The 18,653-nt window shown below is 45.5% G+C and overlaps 1 protein-coding gene across 1 annotated transcript in view; it reads left to right on the top strand.

The window, feature by feature from the left end:
* The window catches only part of esyt2a (extended synaptotagmin-like protein 2a), a 138,961-nt gene that overhangs the window by 24,007 nt on the left and 96,301 nt on the right, over positions 1–18,653 (top strand). The window contains exons 2-3 of the mRNA XM_060905937.1: positions 12,397–12,438; positions 16,546–16,680. Of these exons, the coding sequence (XP_060761920.1) occupies positions 12,397–12,438; positions 16,546–16,680 (177 nt within the window). The remainder of the gene's footprint in view (positions 1–12,396; positions 12,439–16,545; positions 16,681–18,653) is intronic.

Here is an 18,653-nt window from a genome sequence, read left to right as displayed (position 1 = left end):
TTGTTTATTATACTTGTGTTTAGATAGTTGGTTATTTATATATCTTATTTTGTAATATTTTATTTTCTCTATAAATGGGAAACAGGATTGCAGTGTGCTGTATATTCGTATATGGATGTATCGACAAGAAATCAACAGAGCTTTATTGAAGACGATGCCAATAGCGTGCAACAAGTCCTCAAGGTAACTGTGGCTACTTTGAAGAATCTAAAATCCGTCCATCCGTTATTCGTAATGAGCCTATCCCTGCTAACTATGGGCAAGAGGTGGGGTACACCCTGGACAAGTCGCTAGGTCATCGCAGGGCTGACACACACAGTACGTTTACATGCACATCCAAAGCGAGCTGCTGTCGGTAATCGAGCTAAGGGTCCCAGCAGGGGTGCCAGAGAAATCCAATCCTACATGCAAACAAGGAAATCGAGCTATTGTGCGAGTTACATTGTGCACCCGAGCCACAGGTGGCGCTACACGCCCCATCGTGTTGGTACACTTCCGGTTGTCGTCATGAAGAAGAGCTATTCAAGAGTATAAACAAAGTTATCAGCAGTGTTGCCAGATACTGCTGACGTTTTCCAGCCCAAAACATGTTCAAATCCGTCAAAATGCACTTAAAACCGCCCAATCTGGCAACACTGGCAGTTCCGTGTTCACAAGTTCCATGCTCAAGCTGTGAGGCTTGCTCTAACAGACTGTATGGCTACAAACTGTCCTGCGCAGACCACTGTTTTGTAAGACAACTTATTTTGCACAATTGTATATTTTTCTAAAGTCCATTTTTTGCTTACAAAAAAATATTTTTTTTTGCTTACAATTTAACTTGTCTTAATAAACACACAAAAAGTTCAATTGCTTTGTTTTTATTGACATTCTTCAGATGTTGGACATATGTATGTGTGTGTGTGTATATGTGTGTATATATAAGTGTATGTGTGTATGTGTATATATATGTGTGTGTGTGTATGTGTGTGTGTATATATATATATATATATATATATATATATATATATATATATAATTACAGTGACTTGTTTATGTACACAATTCACAGCTATGCAACAGCTGTACAGATGTACTTGGTGATACAGTAAGTGAGCTAAATTTTAACAGTGCAAACAATGCCACAAAAAGAAAAGATTCATGCCGTTGTCATGATTCGTTGTCATGCCGACCGAGGCTGTTGTGTTTCCCGCTTGTGGTCTCGTCACTTCCGGAAGGGGCAGTGCTGAAGTAAGTAGCTCGAATACGTAGCTCGATACGGTTTACATGCACTAAGTAGCTCGGCAGAAATCGCATAATCTAGGTCGTGTAGCTCGATTACAAGAAATCAAGTTCGGTTCAATTTCAGCCGAATTAAGGTGTCTCATCTCATCTCATTATCTCTAGCCGCTTTATCCTTCTACAGGGTCGCAGGCAAGCTGGAGCCTATCCCAACTGACTACGGGCGAAAGGCGGGGTACACCCTGGACAAGTCGCCAGGTCATCACAGGGCTGACACATAGACACAGACAACCATTCACACTCACATTCACACCTACGGTCAATTTAGAGTCACCAGTTAACCTAACCTGCATGTCTTTGGACTGTGGGGGAAACCGGAGTACCCGGAGGAAACCCACGCGGACACGGGGAGAACATGCAAACTCCACACAGAAAGGCCCTCGCCGGCCCCGGGGCTCGAACCCAGGACCTTCTTGCTGCTGTGAGGCGACAGCGCTAACCACTACACCACCGTGCCGCCCCGAATTAAGGTGTATACATGGCATTTTGAACTTCAATTTCAGTCGAGTAACGGCAGAAATTCGATTCTCTCTATGTGCATGTAAACGCACTGACAGAGACGAACAACAATTCACACCTACAGTCAATTTAGAGCCACTAATTAGCCTAACCTGCATGTCTTTTGGACTGTGGGGGGGAAACCGGAGCACCCGGAGGGAACTCACGGGGAGAACATGCAAACTCCACACAGAAAGGCCCCCGTCAGCCACTGGGCTCAAACCTAGAACCTTCTTGCTGTGAGGTGACCGTGCTAACCACTACACCACTGTGCCAACCCAGAATCTAAAATATGAATTGTATTGTTTTCCAACACTTTTGTTTACCATATAACTATATACCATATGTTATTTTATAGCGTTGATGTCTTCAGTATTGTTCTACAATGTAGAAAATAGTCAAAATACAGAAAAACCTATGAATGAGTAGGTGTGTCCAAACTTTTGACTGGTATTGTACTTATTTCAATATTGTTTATCTAATAAAAATTGAAACTTAATTAGGTCCTCACTCTCATCTCTGGAAAAAGTAGCTTCCTCTGGATCAGGATAGTCTACATAGGCTAGTGAGCATGTGGCTAGTGTACTAGCAGGATAGCTTGTGAAAAACAGCAATGGCTGCAGTCAGCAGCGAGCACAAGCTGGAAGATTACTCCAAATTTCATATCTGAATGATTCGATGTCTTTTTAAGTTACCCCACTGACAGCCAATAAGTTGTGGACCTGAGTGTTGGTGTGCCATTTAAGAGTACCGTGTACCAATGTTAATATTGCAATCCACTGCACTTAGAACTCAGTTTAAAAACTGATCTCCAAAAGTGAAAAGTGCACTGAAAAAATGGTCCTTCAACTCTGAATTCCCAGTCAGCAAAAGGTGGCTGAGACCTCTCTGAGATAGCACGCACAGTCTGGCAAACCGGTTTCTCCTTTGCATCATTTTCTACTTGAAGGAACTTGATTTTTCTTGATGTGTATCTTTTGTGCCATGAAAAGGTGTTTTTTAAAGTTACGTTTGTGACCTACGTCCACTGATTTTCAACTCAATCATAAGACTATTTTTTTTTATATATTTTTATAAGCAGAAATAACCTTTTGTTGTTTCTCTTCATTAATTGCATCGGAATATTTTAAGTAAATCTTCATATGTTCATCAAATTCAGAGACTAGCCATAGAAATATGAACTTGCTCTGAACATTCATGTTTTTCCTAGTGGGGATGCTGGAACGTGTTTAGATCAGAACTCTGGAAAATTGACTTGGCATTTTCCGAGTTCTGAGTACAATGGATTGCAGTATAATGCTGAAAAAAAGCTGTCCAAGCATCTGCAGTGACATTTCATTTTGTGTCAGTGTGTGAAATTGGACAGAAATATGAAGCAACACACACTCGCTCATGGACAAAACTACACTGTGTTGATGGTTTCAATTATTGTCTGATATTGAATATTTATCATTTTTAATACAATGACTGTATCAGCAGTTAAGAGTACATTTTATTATTGTCAGTAGTGGCGTGTGTGTGTTGCACATGTGAAGAGTCTGGGATGTTGAGAGATGACCGTTGGTTTGGGTGAGGGTTTTGTTTTTGTCAGTATGAGGAGAAAAATAACATTCTGTGAAACCTTTGGAGCCTTGTGAGTTGAGGATGTAACCATACTCAAAAAAAAAAAAAAGGGTCAAGGAAAATGGAAAAATTCTCATGTGAATTTTTCACACTCTTATCATGACATGAGTATGACATCAGCATGGTGATGCAGTGGTTCGCACTTTTGCCTCACAGCAAGCAGGTTCTGGGTTCAAACCTGCCGATCAGCTAGGGCCTTTCTGCGAGGATTTTGCATGTTGTCCCTGTGCCCGCGTGGTGCTCTAAAGACATGTGGATTAGGTTAACTGGTGACTCGAAATTACCCATAGGTGCGAATGAGTGTGTGAATGGCTGTTTGTCTCTGTGTTAGCCCTGCAACTGATTGGTGACCTGCCCAGGATGTACCCTGCCTCTCGCCCAAAGTCAGCTGAGATTGGCTCCAGCTTCCCTGCAACCCTCAGTAGGACACGCGGTATAGACAATGTCTAGATAGATAAGCATGCAGTAGTAAGTAGTGAGCATGACATAATTACCTAAAAAATTACACCGTGTCTTTTTTCATAGGGGCTGTAGAAACCACACTTGGGTTGGACATTTTGTTGAACAAAAATGAAAAACATGCAGGTGAACATGTGGCTGACTGAAATGCTTTAATTCAATGTGTGATTTACATAAGAAATAGAATACTGAAAACACAATACAGAAATATAAAGCGTCAATAATTCACCAGCAGGTTTTATGGTTTGGTACTTCTCTCTGAATGCTGTTCTGATTTTTCACCAAGCATGGCAATTAGGTTCCTGAATAAAAAGCTGCATTTTGGTCTTATCGGACAGTACACAGTAATTGTGTTTTTGTGGGGTGCTGCCCTGCCAATCAGCTTGCTCTTATGGAGGTGGAGTCGAATAGAACCGGTCCTCTTTCTTGTTTAAAATGGTCAGTATTGATAAATGGAACAATATAAAATTGTCTCTTTTTTAAAGTTTCAATGACCTTATTTATTCCTGATATTATTCGGTTTGCTGTTCATCAAATAACAAAACCAAATTCAATTAAAAAGGTGCATTTTTATTGTCCTTTCAGAACCGAGCATGATGCTACCACCACCATGCTTAACAGTTGGAACAGTGTTCCTTTGTACCTCTGGTCAGTGTGGTCGTCTCATCTTTTTCATCTGTCCATAAAACTGTCCTCCAGAAGGCAGCTTTTTTTTTTTTTTTTTTTTGTCCATGTGGTCAGCTGCAAACTTTGAGTTTGAAGGTGTTGATTTTGGAGTAGGGCTGTGCGATATATCGAATATACTCAATATATCGCCGAAAATTCTGTGTGCGATACATAAAATTATATCGTAACTATTGAGTGTTTTATGGTCATCTTCCGACTTGCGTTTGTTTAAAACCTTTTTCTGGTAGTTTTCTCCCTGTCCCTCAGGCAGTAACATGAGAGGCTGCCTAAGGGTAAAAAAAAAAAAAACGTCATGCACTCGCCAACCAATCCCGGATGACATCTCGGTGCTGAAAGGAACTTCCGGGAAGATTTTCTAGTTTCGGTTGTGTTGCCAGATTGGGCGGTTTTAAGTGCGTTTTGGCGGGTTTTGAACATATTTTGGGATGGAAAACGTCAGCAGTATCTGGCAACACTGCCAGCGGGAAGATTTCCTAGTTTTGGTTTACAGCGCTGACTCAGTTCGTGCAATCGCTGGTGTTGCATAGGCTACCGTGTAAGCTCTGTCAATTTCAGCGACAAATTAAAAATGGAAGCGGACGAATTGGTTCCTAAAAGAACTAGTAAGGGGTCAGTCATCTGGCAGTTTTTGGATATCGCGAGGAGGATGTGGAACAGCAAATGCCAGTTTGTAAAGTGTGCAAAAAAAAAAAACCCTGTCATCACGAAAGGCAGCAGCACTACAAATATGTTCCATCACCTGAAAACTCACCCGGTACAGTATGAAGTGTCTCTTAAACTCTGAACTACTTGCCCACAAGCTAGATCCCCCCCCCCCCCCCCCCACAAGCTAAACAAATGACCATAGCGGCCTCGTTCTCCAAAGCCACCCCATATGAGAAACCGAGTCAGAGATGGAGAGCTATAACGGATGCAATTACTAACGTCATTGCCGAAGACATGATCCCAATTAGTATAGTGGAAAAACCAAGCTTCCAAAAATTACTAAATACACTCGATCCCAAATATGAGTTGCCTGGTTGCAGACATTTTACAGAGAAGGCAATACTGGAATTATACACATCTGAGAGGCAGAGCCAGAAAACATTCAGTTCAAAAGTGTGCAAAGAGAAAAATTATGTTTTGCAGATCTCTCTCTTCTCTCCCTCAGTCTCTCTCTCTCTCTTGTGAATGTTCCAGTGGTTCTCAGTAGTCAGGTTAATAGCTTGGAGATCTATTTTTTAAAATAATTTAATGAATGAGCACTTATTTAAACTGTGTGTGTTTTGAGCTTGCACTTTACTGATTTGAGCTCTGAGCAGCTCTGTATTGTATTGCCCCTTTGTTGCAATTTTCAAGATTGTTTTTGCAGTTTGTGCCACATCTTTGTTGAATAAAAATAGTCTTGTTTCAATTCAATTGTAATTAATCATGAACATGAAAATTTAAAATGTGTTATTGAAAACCACCTGTAAAGTTAACCAAGAATGTTATTTAATCTGCAGGGATTGTTGTGAAAACAGTAAAGAGTAAAAGTTAGATTTCATGGGGTCCTTTAGAGGAGATTTAAATATATCAAGATGTATATTGTGAAATGGAGAAAATGTATCGGGATATTCATTTTTTCCCATATCGCACAGACCTAAAACTTGGGCTTCTTTCTTGGACGGTACCCTCTTTGTCCTTGATGTAAAACGAGGGTTATGTATATAACCGCGGTTCTATTTTGTTTCTCCTGACCGCCAGAGGCGGTGCTTTCAGCACATGGATATCCATCACACGAACGTGCAGGTCGAGTAATAGTAACAACAAAGTCACGTGTGACCTGGGTGACGTCACCCCGTGACCCTGGCACAAAAGACCGGTGAACCCAGGAAGTGACCTCTTGGCAAATCTTCTCGTGTACACTCCGAGTGACTGCCAAGCTCTGGCGGTCATCCGAAACTCATAGAACCGTGGTTATATACATAATCCTCGTTCTATTTCGTTTCTCCTGACCACCAGAGGTGGTACTTTCAGCACATGGATGACTAATACCAACCAGGTCATGAGGAGTGCCTACCCGTACTCAGTGCTGCTGTGACGGGCCTGGAATGACGGCCGTCGCCACAGGATTATGTGGGACGACATTAAGACGGTAAAACCTGGTGAAGGTGCAGCTGGACGCCCAGGAGGCTGCGCTGCATATGTCTGAAAGGGGTACGCCCTTCAGTGATGCCCATGAGGCCGCCACGCCCCGTGCAGAGTGCGCCCTGACAGCCGGAGGAATCGGGGAGCCACTGTGCCTGTAGGCATGTAATATGGCCTCGACTATCCACTTGGATAGCCCCTGTTTAGAGAGCGCCAGACCCCTCCTCGGCCCTGTGTGGCACAGAAACAGGGCGTCACTCCTACGGAAGCCCTCCGTACGGGACACGTACACCCTGAGGGCGCGAACTGGGCACAAAAGTTCCGACCTCTCACTATGGCCCGCCTCGAACGCCGCAAGGCTAAGGGGCTGGTTGACTAAGGTGGCAGAGAGGATCTTCGGGAGGAAAGAGGGGTTAGGCCACAGAGTGACCCCACTGTCGCCGGAGTGCCACTGCAGGCACTCCCCACTGACTGACAGCGCGTGTAATTCCCCGACGCGCCTCGTCGATGTAATGGCCAGAAGAAAAGCAGTCTTCAGGGAGAGCCATGAAATGTCTGCCGTGAGCAGGGGCTCAAACGGTGCGTCGCAGAGAGCCTGCAGCACCAAGTGAAGATCCCATGTGGGTACCCGGCTCCGTCGGGGGGGTCTCAACTGGAGAGCACCCTTCAAGAAACGTGCCACCAAGGGGTGGGACCCCATGGTCCTTCCCCCAACTCTGGCATGCTGAGCAGAGATGGCAGCTGCATAGACCTTGATGGTGGAAGGAGTAAGACCCTTATCAAACAGAGACTGGAGGAACAGTAGAATGGTCGGCAGGGGGCAGCATGTAGGCTCCTCCCCCCGAGTCAAGCACCAGTTGGAGAAAAGCCTCCATCTGTTGGCGTAGAGGGCATTGGTAGAGGGTGCCCGAGAGCTTGCAATGGTGTTGACCACTGCCGGCTCACAAGGACCTAGCAGGGGGTCCGGCCCTTCAGTGGCCACACCCAGAGCTGCAGACGGGCTGGATCCGGGTGCCAGATCTGCCCTCCCAGCTGTGATGGCAGGTCCGTCCTCACTGGCAGGCACCAGGGGTCGCCGTTCAGAAGTTGCAACAACTTGGGAAACCACACTCGGCCCGGCCACTGAGGGGCGACAAGCAGCAGCCCGTGGTGGTCCGTCGCAACCCTGTGTAGGGTTGGCACGATCAGCGGCAGAGGGGAAAAGGCATACAGCAGTTGCCTCGGCCAAGCATGCGCCAGTGTGTCCTGGCCCAGGGAGCTGGGGCCGTGGAGGCTGAACCACAGAGGGCAGTGTGTCGACTCCAGGCAGGCAAAGAGGTCCCCCTCTACCCTGCCAAAACGTTCCCAGATGGCGAGAACCACCGCTGGGTTGAGTCTCCATTCCCCGGGATCGGGGTCCTGGCGGGACAGCAGATCTGCTGCCCTGTTGGCAGTGCCTGGCAGGTACATGGCACGCAGGCTCAAGAGATGTCGATGGGCCCACTGCAGAAGTTGCCCGGCTACTTCCAAGCACTGGAGAGACTTGGTGCCTCCCTGGTGGTTGATGTAGTACACTACCGTAGCGTTGTCCGTCCGCACCAGAACGTGTCTGCCGGCCAGGCCTGGGAGGAAGTGCTGTAGGCCGAGGAACACAGCCCGTAGCGCCGGGTGGAGGTGGAGACCGTTGCGCCACCTCTGAAGCGGACGCAAGTCCAGGAGCCCCAGCGGGACCAGAGAGGAGGCTGCCGTAAGCATGCCCAGCAGGCGCTGAAAGGTCTTCAGGGCGAGTGATCTGCCCCGTCCGAAGCGGCCAAGCAGCAGGTGGATGTTGTGGATCCTGGTCTGGGAGGGGGTTGCCATCAACGACCTCGAATCCAGGTGCCTGCCCAAGAAAATCATCGTCTCCTGGCTGGGCACCAGCAAGCTCTTCTTGTAATTCACCCTGAGCCCCAACTCTGCGACATGTGAGAGCACAGTCGCGATGTTGGTGTGGGCCTGAGCTGCTGACCGTGAACAGACGAGCCAGTCGTCCAGGTAAGGCAGGACACGCAAACCCCGTGCCTGAAGTGGTGCCAATGCCGCTGCCACACACCTGGTGAACACACGGGGTGCCAGCGATATCCCAAAGGGCAGAACATTGAACTCAAAAGCCTGGCCCTTGAAGGCAAACCGCAGGAACTGCCTGTGGTGTAGCGCAATGGGGACATGGAAGTAGGTGTCTTTCAGGTCGATGGTGCAAACCAGTCGCCCGCCTGGATATGGTGTAAGACATCCACTGTACGCAGCATGCGGAATCTCATGGTCTTCAAGTGGGAGTTGAGGGACCTCAGGTCGAGGATCGGGCGGATACCGCCGTCCTTCTTCGGAACCAGAAATACCTGGAGTAGAACCCACCTTGCTGTCTCTGCCTGTCGACTCGAGAGATTGCTCCTTTCTCCAGGAGGGTGGCGATTTCCTGCCGGAGGACGAGGGACTTCCCCGGATGGCTCACGGTGGTGTGTTTGACCCCATGAAAACGTGGCGGTCGGCAGCAGAACTGGATGCGGTAACCTTGGGTGAGGGTCACCAGCACCCAGGGGTCTGGGGTCAACGCTCTCCAGCGTTGGAGCTGTTCGCTGGAAAAGCGGCCGACCGCCGGCGCGCTGATGTCAGCGCCGCCCAGACCGCCCCCGTCGGTCACCAGGGGGACGACGAGGAGCGGACTGGGTGTAGGGGGCGGCGCCGCGGGTCGGGGAGGTGGTGGGGCGACGAAAGTCATCAACCCGTCTGGTCTCCTGGCGGGTGCGTGGCCGAGACGGAGTCGGTGTGGGCCCCCTGAAGGACTGGGCAGCGTTGCCGTGGTGGTCGACCTGGCGGAGGCCAGCGAACTGCTGTCGCGCCTGGACGACTGGGCACTCCGGTCCAGGGCTTGTTGAGCGGCCTCGCCAAACGGCTCCCCGGGGACAACAGGGAGAGAGCGCAGCACACGCAGGTCGGGCTCGGCCAGAGGGGACTGCGCCAGCCATATCTGCCGGTGGGCGAGGGTGAGATACAACATCAGCCGGCCCAGTTCCCGCGACGAGTAGGCAAAGGCCTGGAGAGCCGCGTCGCACAGCTCCCGTGATGCCGCGCTCGTCCCCTCCAGCGTCTGGGCGAGGGCCAGCAGCAGGTGGGACATGGAATTGTCGATACGACCCATTCGTGCCGCCGTGTCGTATCCCCGCACGATGAGGTCGTCGGTCACACGGCATTGAGTGCGGGGGCATCGGGCGTCAGGCCGCAGAGCCTCGTTGGGCGAAAGGACGAGGGCAGCCACGGAGGGCTCAATGTTGGGCATCTGCTGGAGGCCGTAGGTGGGGGCGTCCTGCATTGCTGCCAGGGCCGTGCAGTCACTAGGGAGGTGGGAAAGGCATCTGGGGTTCGCCCAACACCTCTGTAACTCCTCGATGTCTGGGGCCGAGGGCGGAACAGACAACGAGGAAGGCTGTGTGGAGCCTCTGAAAAAAGTGCTCTGATGCTGGGCCACCGGGGGCGTGTCCAAACCCAGACGGGCCAATGCAGCCCTCAGCGTTGGCTGGATGGATGAGCGTCCGCCTTCCGACGCTGCCACGGTGCCATGGCTGGTGGCCTGGGAGCCGGCCGGAGAGGTGGAGTCGTGACCGTCAGACCCACCGCAGTCAAAGCTCTCCGATGCCTGGATCGACAGCTCATCCAGGCCGTGTGCATCGACGGCCGGTGGCAGAAGCGGTGGTGATGGCGAACGGTCGGGCTGCCAGGCAGATGGGGTGGCTGCGGGAACACTGCTGCCCTGTGGCGGAGGCTGGAGATTAGCCAGCAGGGCCTTCATCTCCTCCAGCTCGGCGGACATCACCTCCACCTTCCGAGCCAAATCGCCCGAGCGCTTCTTTTTCGCCTTGGAAGCGGAGACGCGTGGGGGAGCCCCACGGCGCTTGCTGGGCCCCGCTGCTGCAGCCGGCACCATGTCCTGTCCCCCCGAGGCCCGGGGGATGTCAGACGGAGGATCCATCCGAGCTGGCAGAAGGGAACTTAAAAAATAGGGCGAGAACACCCCAATAATTAGTAAGTAACACAAAATAAACAATCAGGCGGCAACGAAAAACGACCGGGTGAACACACCCGTGGTCGGGGAAAAAAATGGTGCGAGGGCCTAAGCGGGAGCACCCGGACCTCGTGAACCCCGAGCCTACTGCCACGGGTTTAAAAGACAGCCGCAACTAAACAGTCACTCACTAGCGTGAGAAGATCTCATACGCCGCTAAAACACACAAGACAGCCGGCCCGTGAGCAGGCCGGAGGCAAGGTTACACAAAACAAGGCGGTCAATAATATTAACAAAGATAGGCGCCGTGCGCCACAGAACTGATAAACAGCGGTGAGAAATACCGCTTTAATTTAAATGAATGAAAACCACTTACCTGAACGAAAACAAGCCGGCCTCCAGCGGCGAGGATACCGCCTTGGAGGGCTAGTCAGCTAACTCCACCAAGCGAGAGCACTCAGCTTAACGGAGTAACAAACAATACGAATACAACACACACAAGACAGCCGGCCCGTGAGCAGGCCGGAGGCAAGGCTACACAAAACAAGGCGGTCGATAATATTAACAAGGATAGGCACCGTGCGCCACAGAACTGATAAACAGCGGCGAGAAACACCGCTTTAATTTAAATGAATGAAAACCGCTTACCTGAACGAAACATGCCAGCCTCCAGTGGCGAGGACACCGCCTCGGAGGGCTAATCAGCTAACTCCACCGAGCGAGAGCACTCAGCTTAACGGAGTAACAAATCAATACGAATATAACGACAAGAGAAAAGGAATTGGTGGACTTAACGCAGTTTCTTGGAGGATGCGCAAGCACAGCCCCAACCCTGCGGGTAACGAAACTAACACGGCGCTTTGTCCAAATTCCAATCTAACTCGCAACCTGCAAACGCGAGAAGATGCAAGAGGTCACTTCCTGGGTTCACCGGTCTTTTGTGCTGGGGTCACGGGGTGACGTCACCCAGGTCACACGTGACTTTGTTGTTACTATTACTCGACCTGCACGTTCGTGTGATGGATATCCATGTGCTGAAAGCACCGCCTCTGGCGGTCAGGAGAAATGAAATAGAACTCACTTGACTGTAGACAGTGTTCCAGCAGCTTCCAGCTCATGGCAGGCTTGTGTCTTGGTGGTTCCTTGTTTGTTGTTGACCATCTGAATCAGTTTCCCCTCAGCTGAGTGTGACCGTTTGGATCTTCTTTCAGCAAGGTGGCTACACCTCCCAATGACTTGTACTTGCATACAGTTGTTTGAACTGATCATCTTAGAATCTGCAATTGTTTGTTTATAAATGGTTCCAAGAGGCATTCTTGAGTTGTGCGAATCTATTATCCTCTTTTTCAGATCTGTACTGAGCTCCTTGTAATGTGTTGGCCAATCCAATGAGTGCTGTCAAACAAATGCTTTATATATTGGTAGAGAGAAGCTACCAGCTGTAGCCAATCATGATCACTAACAGGAAGTTAAGAGGCCTTGGCGAGTTAAGACGTTTTGGAACTTTCAGCACTAGTGAATTAATAATCTAAAAGGGCGTATGTAAAAAAAAAAAAAAAAATTGACGCTGTATGTATAATTTTTTTTTTTTTTTTTTGTATCCTGTGTTGATTTTGGAAAACCAAAAATAAATTAACTTGTGCATCCAATTTTTTTTAATTTATTTTATTTATTTATTAAAGATGTATTTTGTAACCTGTAAATATTATGTTCTGTTTCAGGTTCATTTTCCTGATGTGGAGAGAGTGGAATGGCTCAATAAGGTATGTGCTGCTACTGTTCTTACGCACTTGCCTTTTAAATATGTGCCACCAGATTATTCTGAGCTGGATTTGAAAAACACACATGAAGGTGAATAAGTCTATATGATTTTATCTGATTCCTAGCAGGAATACAAAATGCATGCATACCCTTTTCTTACTATCTGTATGGGGTGTGTATCACTGTAGGTCTAGGTCATTGTCAGTTGGAATTTGGGGGAACAAACACTATTCAGTCAAACGCAATTGTCAACAATCGTGAAATTAAAAAAAAAATCAGTTTAATTTGTAGTAGCAATGTATTTATTACTTCTAAACATGAAATATGGAAGTTCTTCTGGTCTTCCTGTTTAAATAATAAGTTACATTGCATTAATGGCATTTAGCAGACACTCTTATCCAGAGGTGACGTACAGCATACCCAGAGCAGCCTGGGGAGCAGTTGGGGGTTAGGTGCCTTTGTCAAGGACACTTCAGCCATTTCTGCTGGTCCAGGGAATCGAACCAGCGACTTTGTTTCCCAAGCTGCTTCTCTAACTATTAGGCCATGGCTTCCCCCAATTGAATATTTTCTAATTCGGTCCATATTTAAGATTTACTCACCACATTGCTGTAGATATTTGTTCATGCATTTTCAATCAAGTCATGGTTTTAAATCTGCCCAAATGCCTAAAATCATCTTGAACTATGGTACAGTTTAATCTGTACATTTGAGACACAATCTGGGAATTCCAGTAGAAAAACACTTTTTTTTTTTTTTTTTCAGAATTCAACTTAAGTAAAGCAGGCAGGTCTGGACAGGACTTGTGAATTTCTTTAAAAAAGAAAAAAAAAGTTAGTCAGGATAATCAGTGCTGTACAGCAGGGCTGAAGAATATGGACAAAATTTCATATCTCGATATTTGTGCCAGATATCTCGATATCAATACGATATGACTACGGGTTCGGTGAAAACCAAGCATTTTTCAGAAAAGTAAAAACATCCTAATACAAAAAAATGTGGAAAATGCAGCTTTATTTTTAAGAACTCACTGCCAGTCATCAACATTAACATAAATTACAAATCAAACATTTTACTGCAGCTCTGCTTTAACAATAGGTCCGTGGTTGTGGCGAAATGATCGATTTCACGGAGCTCGGATTCAACATTCATTTTACACTCATTTTAGCATTTCGGAATGGCCACTTGATTAAAATGTGTTCGGGATGGTATTTTATAACACTCGCCCAGCGTCCGAACCATTTTTTTAAAGCCCTCTTTCGAGACACTGTACACAGGTACCATGTCTTTTGCAATGTGGTATGTTATAGCGTCTCTAATTTCTTTGTCTGGTGGACGTCGACTCGTACGGTGTAACGCTACTGAACGCATCAGCAATCAAACTTTGCTTTGGCTTATTTTGGGATGACTGAAGTCGCTGGTGTTTCTCTCATTGTCATACACTCTTCATGCAGCACGCGATGGTGTTTCAGGTGGTGAAACATTTTTGTTGTGCTACCTTGCTTCGTCGCAGTTTTTGCTAAGCACGACCTGCACAACACCTCACTCTGGTTAACATTGTCCTTTTTGAATCCAAAATACCTCCAAATAATGGAGGATGATTTATGTTTTGGCACCAAGTCAGATTCTACACCGCCACCGGCCGCATTATCTTCCGCACTCATATTCTTTCTTTCTTTTTAATTTCCCTGCTGTGTCTGTTGTGTGCGCGCGCGTCGGTCTCCGTCTCCCTCACTCCCGCCCTCATATGTTTGTCATTGGTTGGCTTCAGCTGTCGATCCATAGCAAGCATGAAATAAGGTTTGTGGTTGGCTGGCCTTAGCAGTGCATTCAAGGGCAATCGTAAAAATGCTTGTTGTGACTGCCAGAGCTGTACATGCAGGGCGAGCGCGGGGAGGGGAAATCTATATCGTTGCTTTTTCGATATTAATATCTTGAATGTTCATATCTAGATATAGATACGATAACGATATATCGTTCAGCCCTACTGTACAGTTGAAGATTTAGTGATGCCGTGTCTATTACTTGGGCTGTTGCTTTTATTAACTAGCTGACTGGTTCATGTGCTTTTTTTTTTTTTATTTATTTTTTATTTTTTTTATGCTATTCAGACTGTCATGAATTTTATTTATTTAGCAGTTAATCTAATTAGGTTAATGATAAAATGCCGATGTGTAAGCAAGCTGTAATGCCATTCTCATGCATTTTGTTTGTTTGGCTGGTTGTCCGGTTTGTTGGATTTTTTTTTTTCCTTCACTTATTTAAAGAGTGAATTTTCCAAACCTGTCTGTTGTATCCTCTTGTGGTGGGTGGCTTTTTTTTTTTAAATTTATTTTATTTTTTTACATTTCTGATGTGATCTGTGGCGACAGGATTGATTGCTCGACTGCTGCTTGATCAGCGTGGGTGTTCTGAGTGAATGACCTCTTTATCTGGTGTACATACAGGTTATTTCTGCAAGGAATGTTTTCTACGGCTGCACAAAATGCAACACAAATGTCCATACCAAGTTTCACTTACATTTACTATTTACTGTTTGATTGCAAATTCATTAAGAAGGCAAGAAATTGCACTAATTAATTCTTGATGAGTCACACCTGTTAATTGAAAAGCATTCCAGTTGACTACCTCATGAAGCTGTTTAAGATAATGCCAGTCGTGTGCAAAGCATCATCAAGGTAAACGGTGGCTACTTTGAAGAATTTAAAATATGAAACTTTTTTTTTAAAATAAAAACCACAATTCCATATGTTTCATATGCTGTTTCATAGTTTTGATGTCTTCAGTATTGTGCTACAATATACAGAATAGTCAAAATACAGAAAAACCTATGAATGAGTAGATGTGTCTAACGTTTTGATTGGTACTATATGCACAGTTTTGTATATTATCCAGAAACACATTAGTGAAGGGGTTTTGTTTGTTTGCCTTTCCTTTGGCCATTTGAGTGGCTCTTCTGTGTGCCATCTGGTGGTGTTCCATTGACCCTGTTGGGTTCATCTGCTACATTGCACTGAAAAGCGCCCTGCTGCCAGCACCTTATTGGTGATGTACTATTTGACCCATAGCTGGAACCCAGGCAGGTGCTACCACTCCAGGTCAGAGCGGGCCTACAAGCAATGGTGATTTAAGGGGTAGCTCCATTTTCCCAATACTGAAGTCCTCCCGGACCTGAGACTCTCCACCGGTTGCAGTTTAAAGTCATAACCAAGACTAGGAATGACCGGATAATGTACTGTATTATGGATAGAAATGGAGAATAGAGTAGGATAACTTGGGAGAGAATAGAATATAACAATATGGTATACATTAAGATAGAACATGGAGAATAGAATGCATGGTCACAGAACAGAAGAGAACATGACAAAAAATAATATAGGATAGACAATTAGGACAATAGATTACCTTATAAGAGAACAGGAGACAATATGATGCATTTTGAAGATGTAGAAAAGAATATGACAAAATGCTACACATTCTTTTTAGTTTGTAGAAAAGAATAGACGGTCATGACAATACAACAGAATAAACAGAGAGTAGAATAAAAAGCACTATGAAGATGGAGAACAGAATATGACAAAATACCATACATATTCTATACAGAATAGACAGTCATGACAATATAACAATACATTATGGGGAGGGAATAGAATAGAATAAAAAGCATTACAGCGCAGTGTAAAGGATTGGATTTACCTTTCCCTTAAATGATAATAGATCATATGTGCTTAATATCACGTTAAAACAGGAGTAGCAAATTGTATTACGGTATTCTGTTATTAACAGCATTATTAAGTTGTTATTCAGAATGTGTAATATTGAATAAATATTGAAGTTATTTATTCAATATACACTGAAACATGCAGTGCATAATGTAAAACTGTAGCACCTTAACTTCACTATTGTACAAACAAAAATATAATGATTTGGCAGTTTTACCTTTTTAAATAAATGTACACAATGCTCAATACACACACACACACGCGTGTGGAAGCACAGACTGGGCTGAAATTGGCCTACATCCATTAAATTCTGTGTGGATAAATACTGAGATACTGACCCATTTTTCTTCTCTCTCTCTCTGCCTCTTTTTCATTTATCTCCCACAGACAGTTCAACAGATGTGGCCATATATTTGCCAGTTTGTTGACAAACTCTTCCGTGAGACCATCGAGCCAGCCGTCAAAGGAGCCAATGCCCACCTCAGCTCTTTCTGCTTCTCCAAGATTGACATGGGCGACAAGGTCTTTGTACACTTAACCACTTTAAACACCTTTTCAACTCTGCATATAATTATATAAAGCATATCATTCTAATAAATGCTTATTAAACAGAAACAATTCACCTTGGTGACCAACTTCAGAAAAGTCTAAAATTTCTGCATAGTATATGTTGGGGGAAGTTACATCCGTTTGGCTGTCTATGGGATCTACTTCATCCCCAAAAAACACACACTTGTGTTGTCAGCCTGTCTATGGCTTTCCTGCAAGAGACCATGGGGGTTGCCATGACATCTGCCTCTCCTGGATGCTCGTCTTTTGAGTTCCGGTTTATCCAAGCAGCTGAGACTGAGGGAGCCGGACGTAGCTACGACAACCGTGTTTTAGTCAGAGGATAACATATATTTTTAAATTGTCTTTTTCTGGTTCATTGTGTGCTGTCGTCAGGTACGCAAACAACAACTGGAAGCTTAAACATTTTATGAATGAAATCTGTTTTGTGAGGCTACATGCGACTAACAAGTGCATGTAGCCTCACTAGCCAAGAGAATCCAAGAGTGACCAGTGCTGAAGTACTAGTGTAAACAAATAACCTACAAATACCATCCAATATCTGGAATGATCAGCGTAGTTAAGAAGTTAAAGAAACTTGGACAAATACATAGACAAAGAATTATTTAAGTATGCTATGTTTATTGTTGGCAAAGCTTGACAGCATTTCCATCCGCATTAAAATGGTTCGCTTATGCTTCTCTAACCTAGCTTTTGCTTTTTGAGCCTATACAAGAGACATCATGGTACAGTAGGCTGGTAGAGTTCTATTAGGCTAGATCTAGGTGTGTATGGTTATAGTTGTGGTATTTGGCAGACGCTTTTGTCCAAAGCGACTTGCAGTATATAAACACTACATTATTAGAAGAAGAAGAAGCCTTTATTTGTCACATGCACAGTGAAATTCGTCCTCCTGCATTTAACCCATCTAAAGCATTGAACACATGCGTGCACATACACAAGTGAGCAATGAGCACATGCACCTACCCAGAGTAGTGGGCAGCGATGCTACAGTGCTTGAGGAACAGTTGGGGGTTAGGTGCCTTGCTCAAGGGCACTTCAGCCCAACCTCAGGCCATAGCTGCCCCATGTTAACCTAACAACAATAATAATTGCTCTACTCTGACATAGCCATCATCTGGAAGGTAGGCTTCTGCGTGACTGCAAGATTTTCCTAACCCTGCAGTGCAGCAACAGCTGACCGTTTCTATCACGCCATTGACTCTCATCATTACCCAAGCCAGGTGTTTGGGTTTGTTTGTGCAACGTAGCTGACGTCGGGCCACAGCTTTGTCATCTATCCATTCCATGAGGGTAGATGGGTAGGGCACTTTGATCGGATTATCCCCAGAACCTTCAGAAACTCGGACCCGTGTAACCATCCTTTAGTCATCTTTGGTCTTACCTACCTCTTGGTTGGCGTTGGCTACAAAAGTCAACCACCGAGCTCTATATAAAATCTGGAGAGCTCATAGCCTATTCCCCGCTGTAGAGATGAGTGAAGCCATCTGGCTGCTGTCTTACCACTCTCATCACGTGTATTTAACCGTCCTAGATGATCAAATTTGCCCCAAGAAAAGTTTTTTTGTTTGTTTGTTCCCCCCTTCTCTTGTTTTATCAACTTCACCTACAGTCCTTACATATCTTTATAGTGCTCCCCTTCACTGTTCTTGTTTTTCTTTTCCAATCCAGTTTCTGATTGATTGATTTTTTTTTTTGAACGGCTTTTACTACTGTAATTTCAACGGAGATTATTTCAGTTTTTCTCCTATACAGTGTATCTATCTTTTCCATATCTATCTATCACACCAACACACAGGCTGTACAGTACTTCCTTTCTGTTTAGGACCGTTGTTGAAACAGGATTATTTTCCTCATGTTATTTCCCATTTTCACTTTATTCTCAGTCATGTCTTAACAGTATTTATTGATCATATTGGTCGAGA

This window comes from Neoarius graeffei, chromosome 23, assembly GCF_027579695.1.
Source record: "Neoarius graeffei isolate fNeoGra1 chromosome 23, fNeoGra1.pri, whole genome shotgun sequence".
NCBI classification, from domain to species: Eukaryota; Metazoa; Chordata; class Actinopteri; order Siluriformes; family Ariidae; genus Neoarius; species Neoarius graeffei.
Note: the sequence above shows the minus strand (reverse complement) of the source record. Positions and strands in the feature narration are given on the sequence as shown.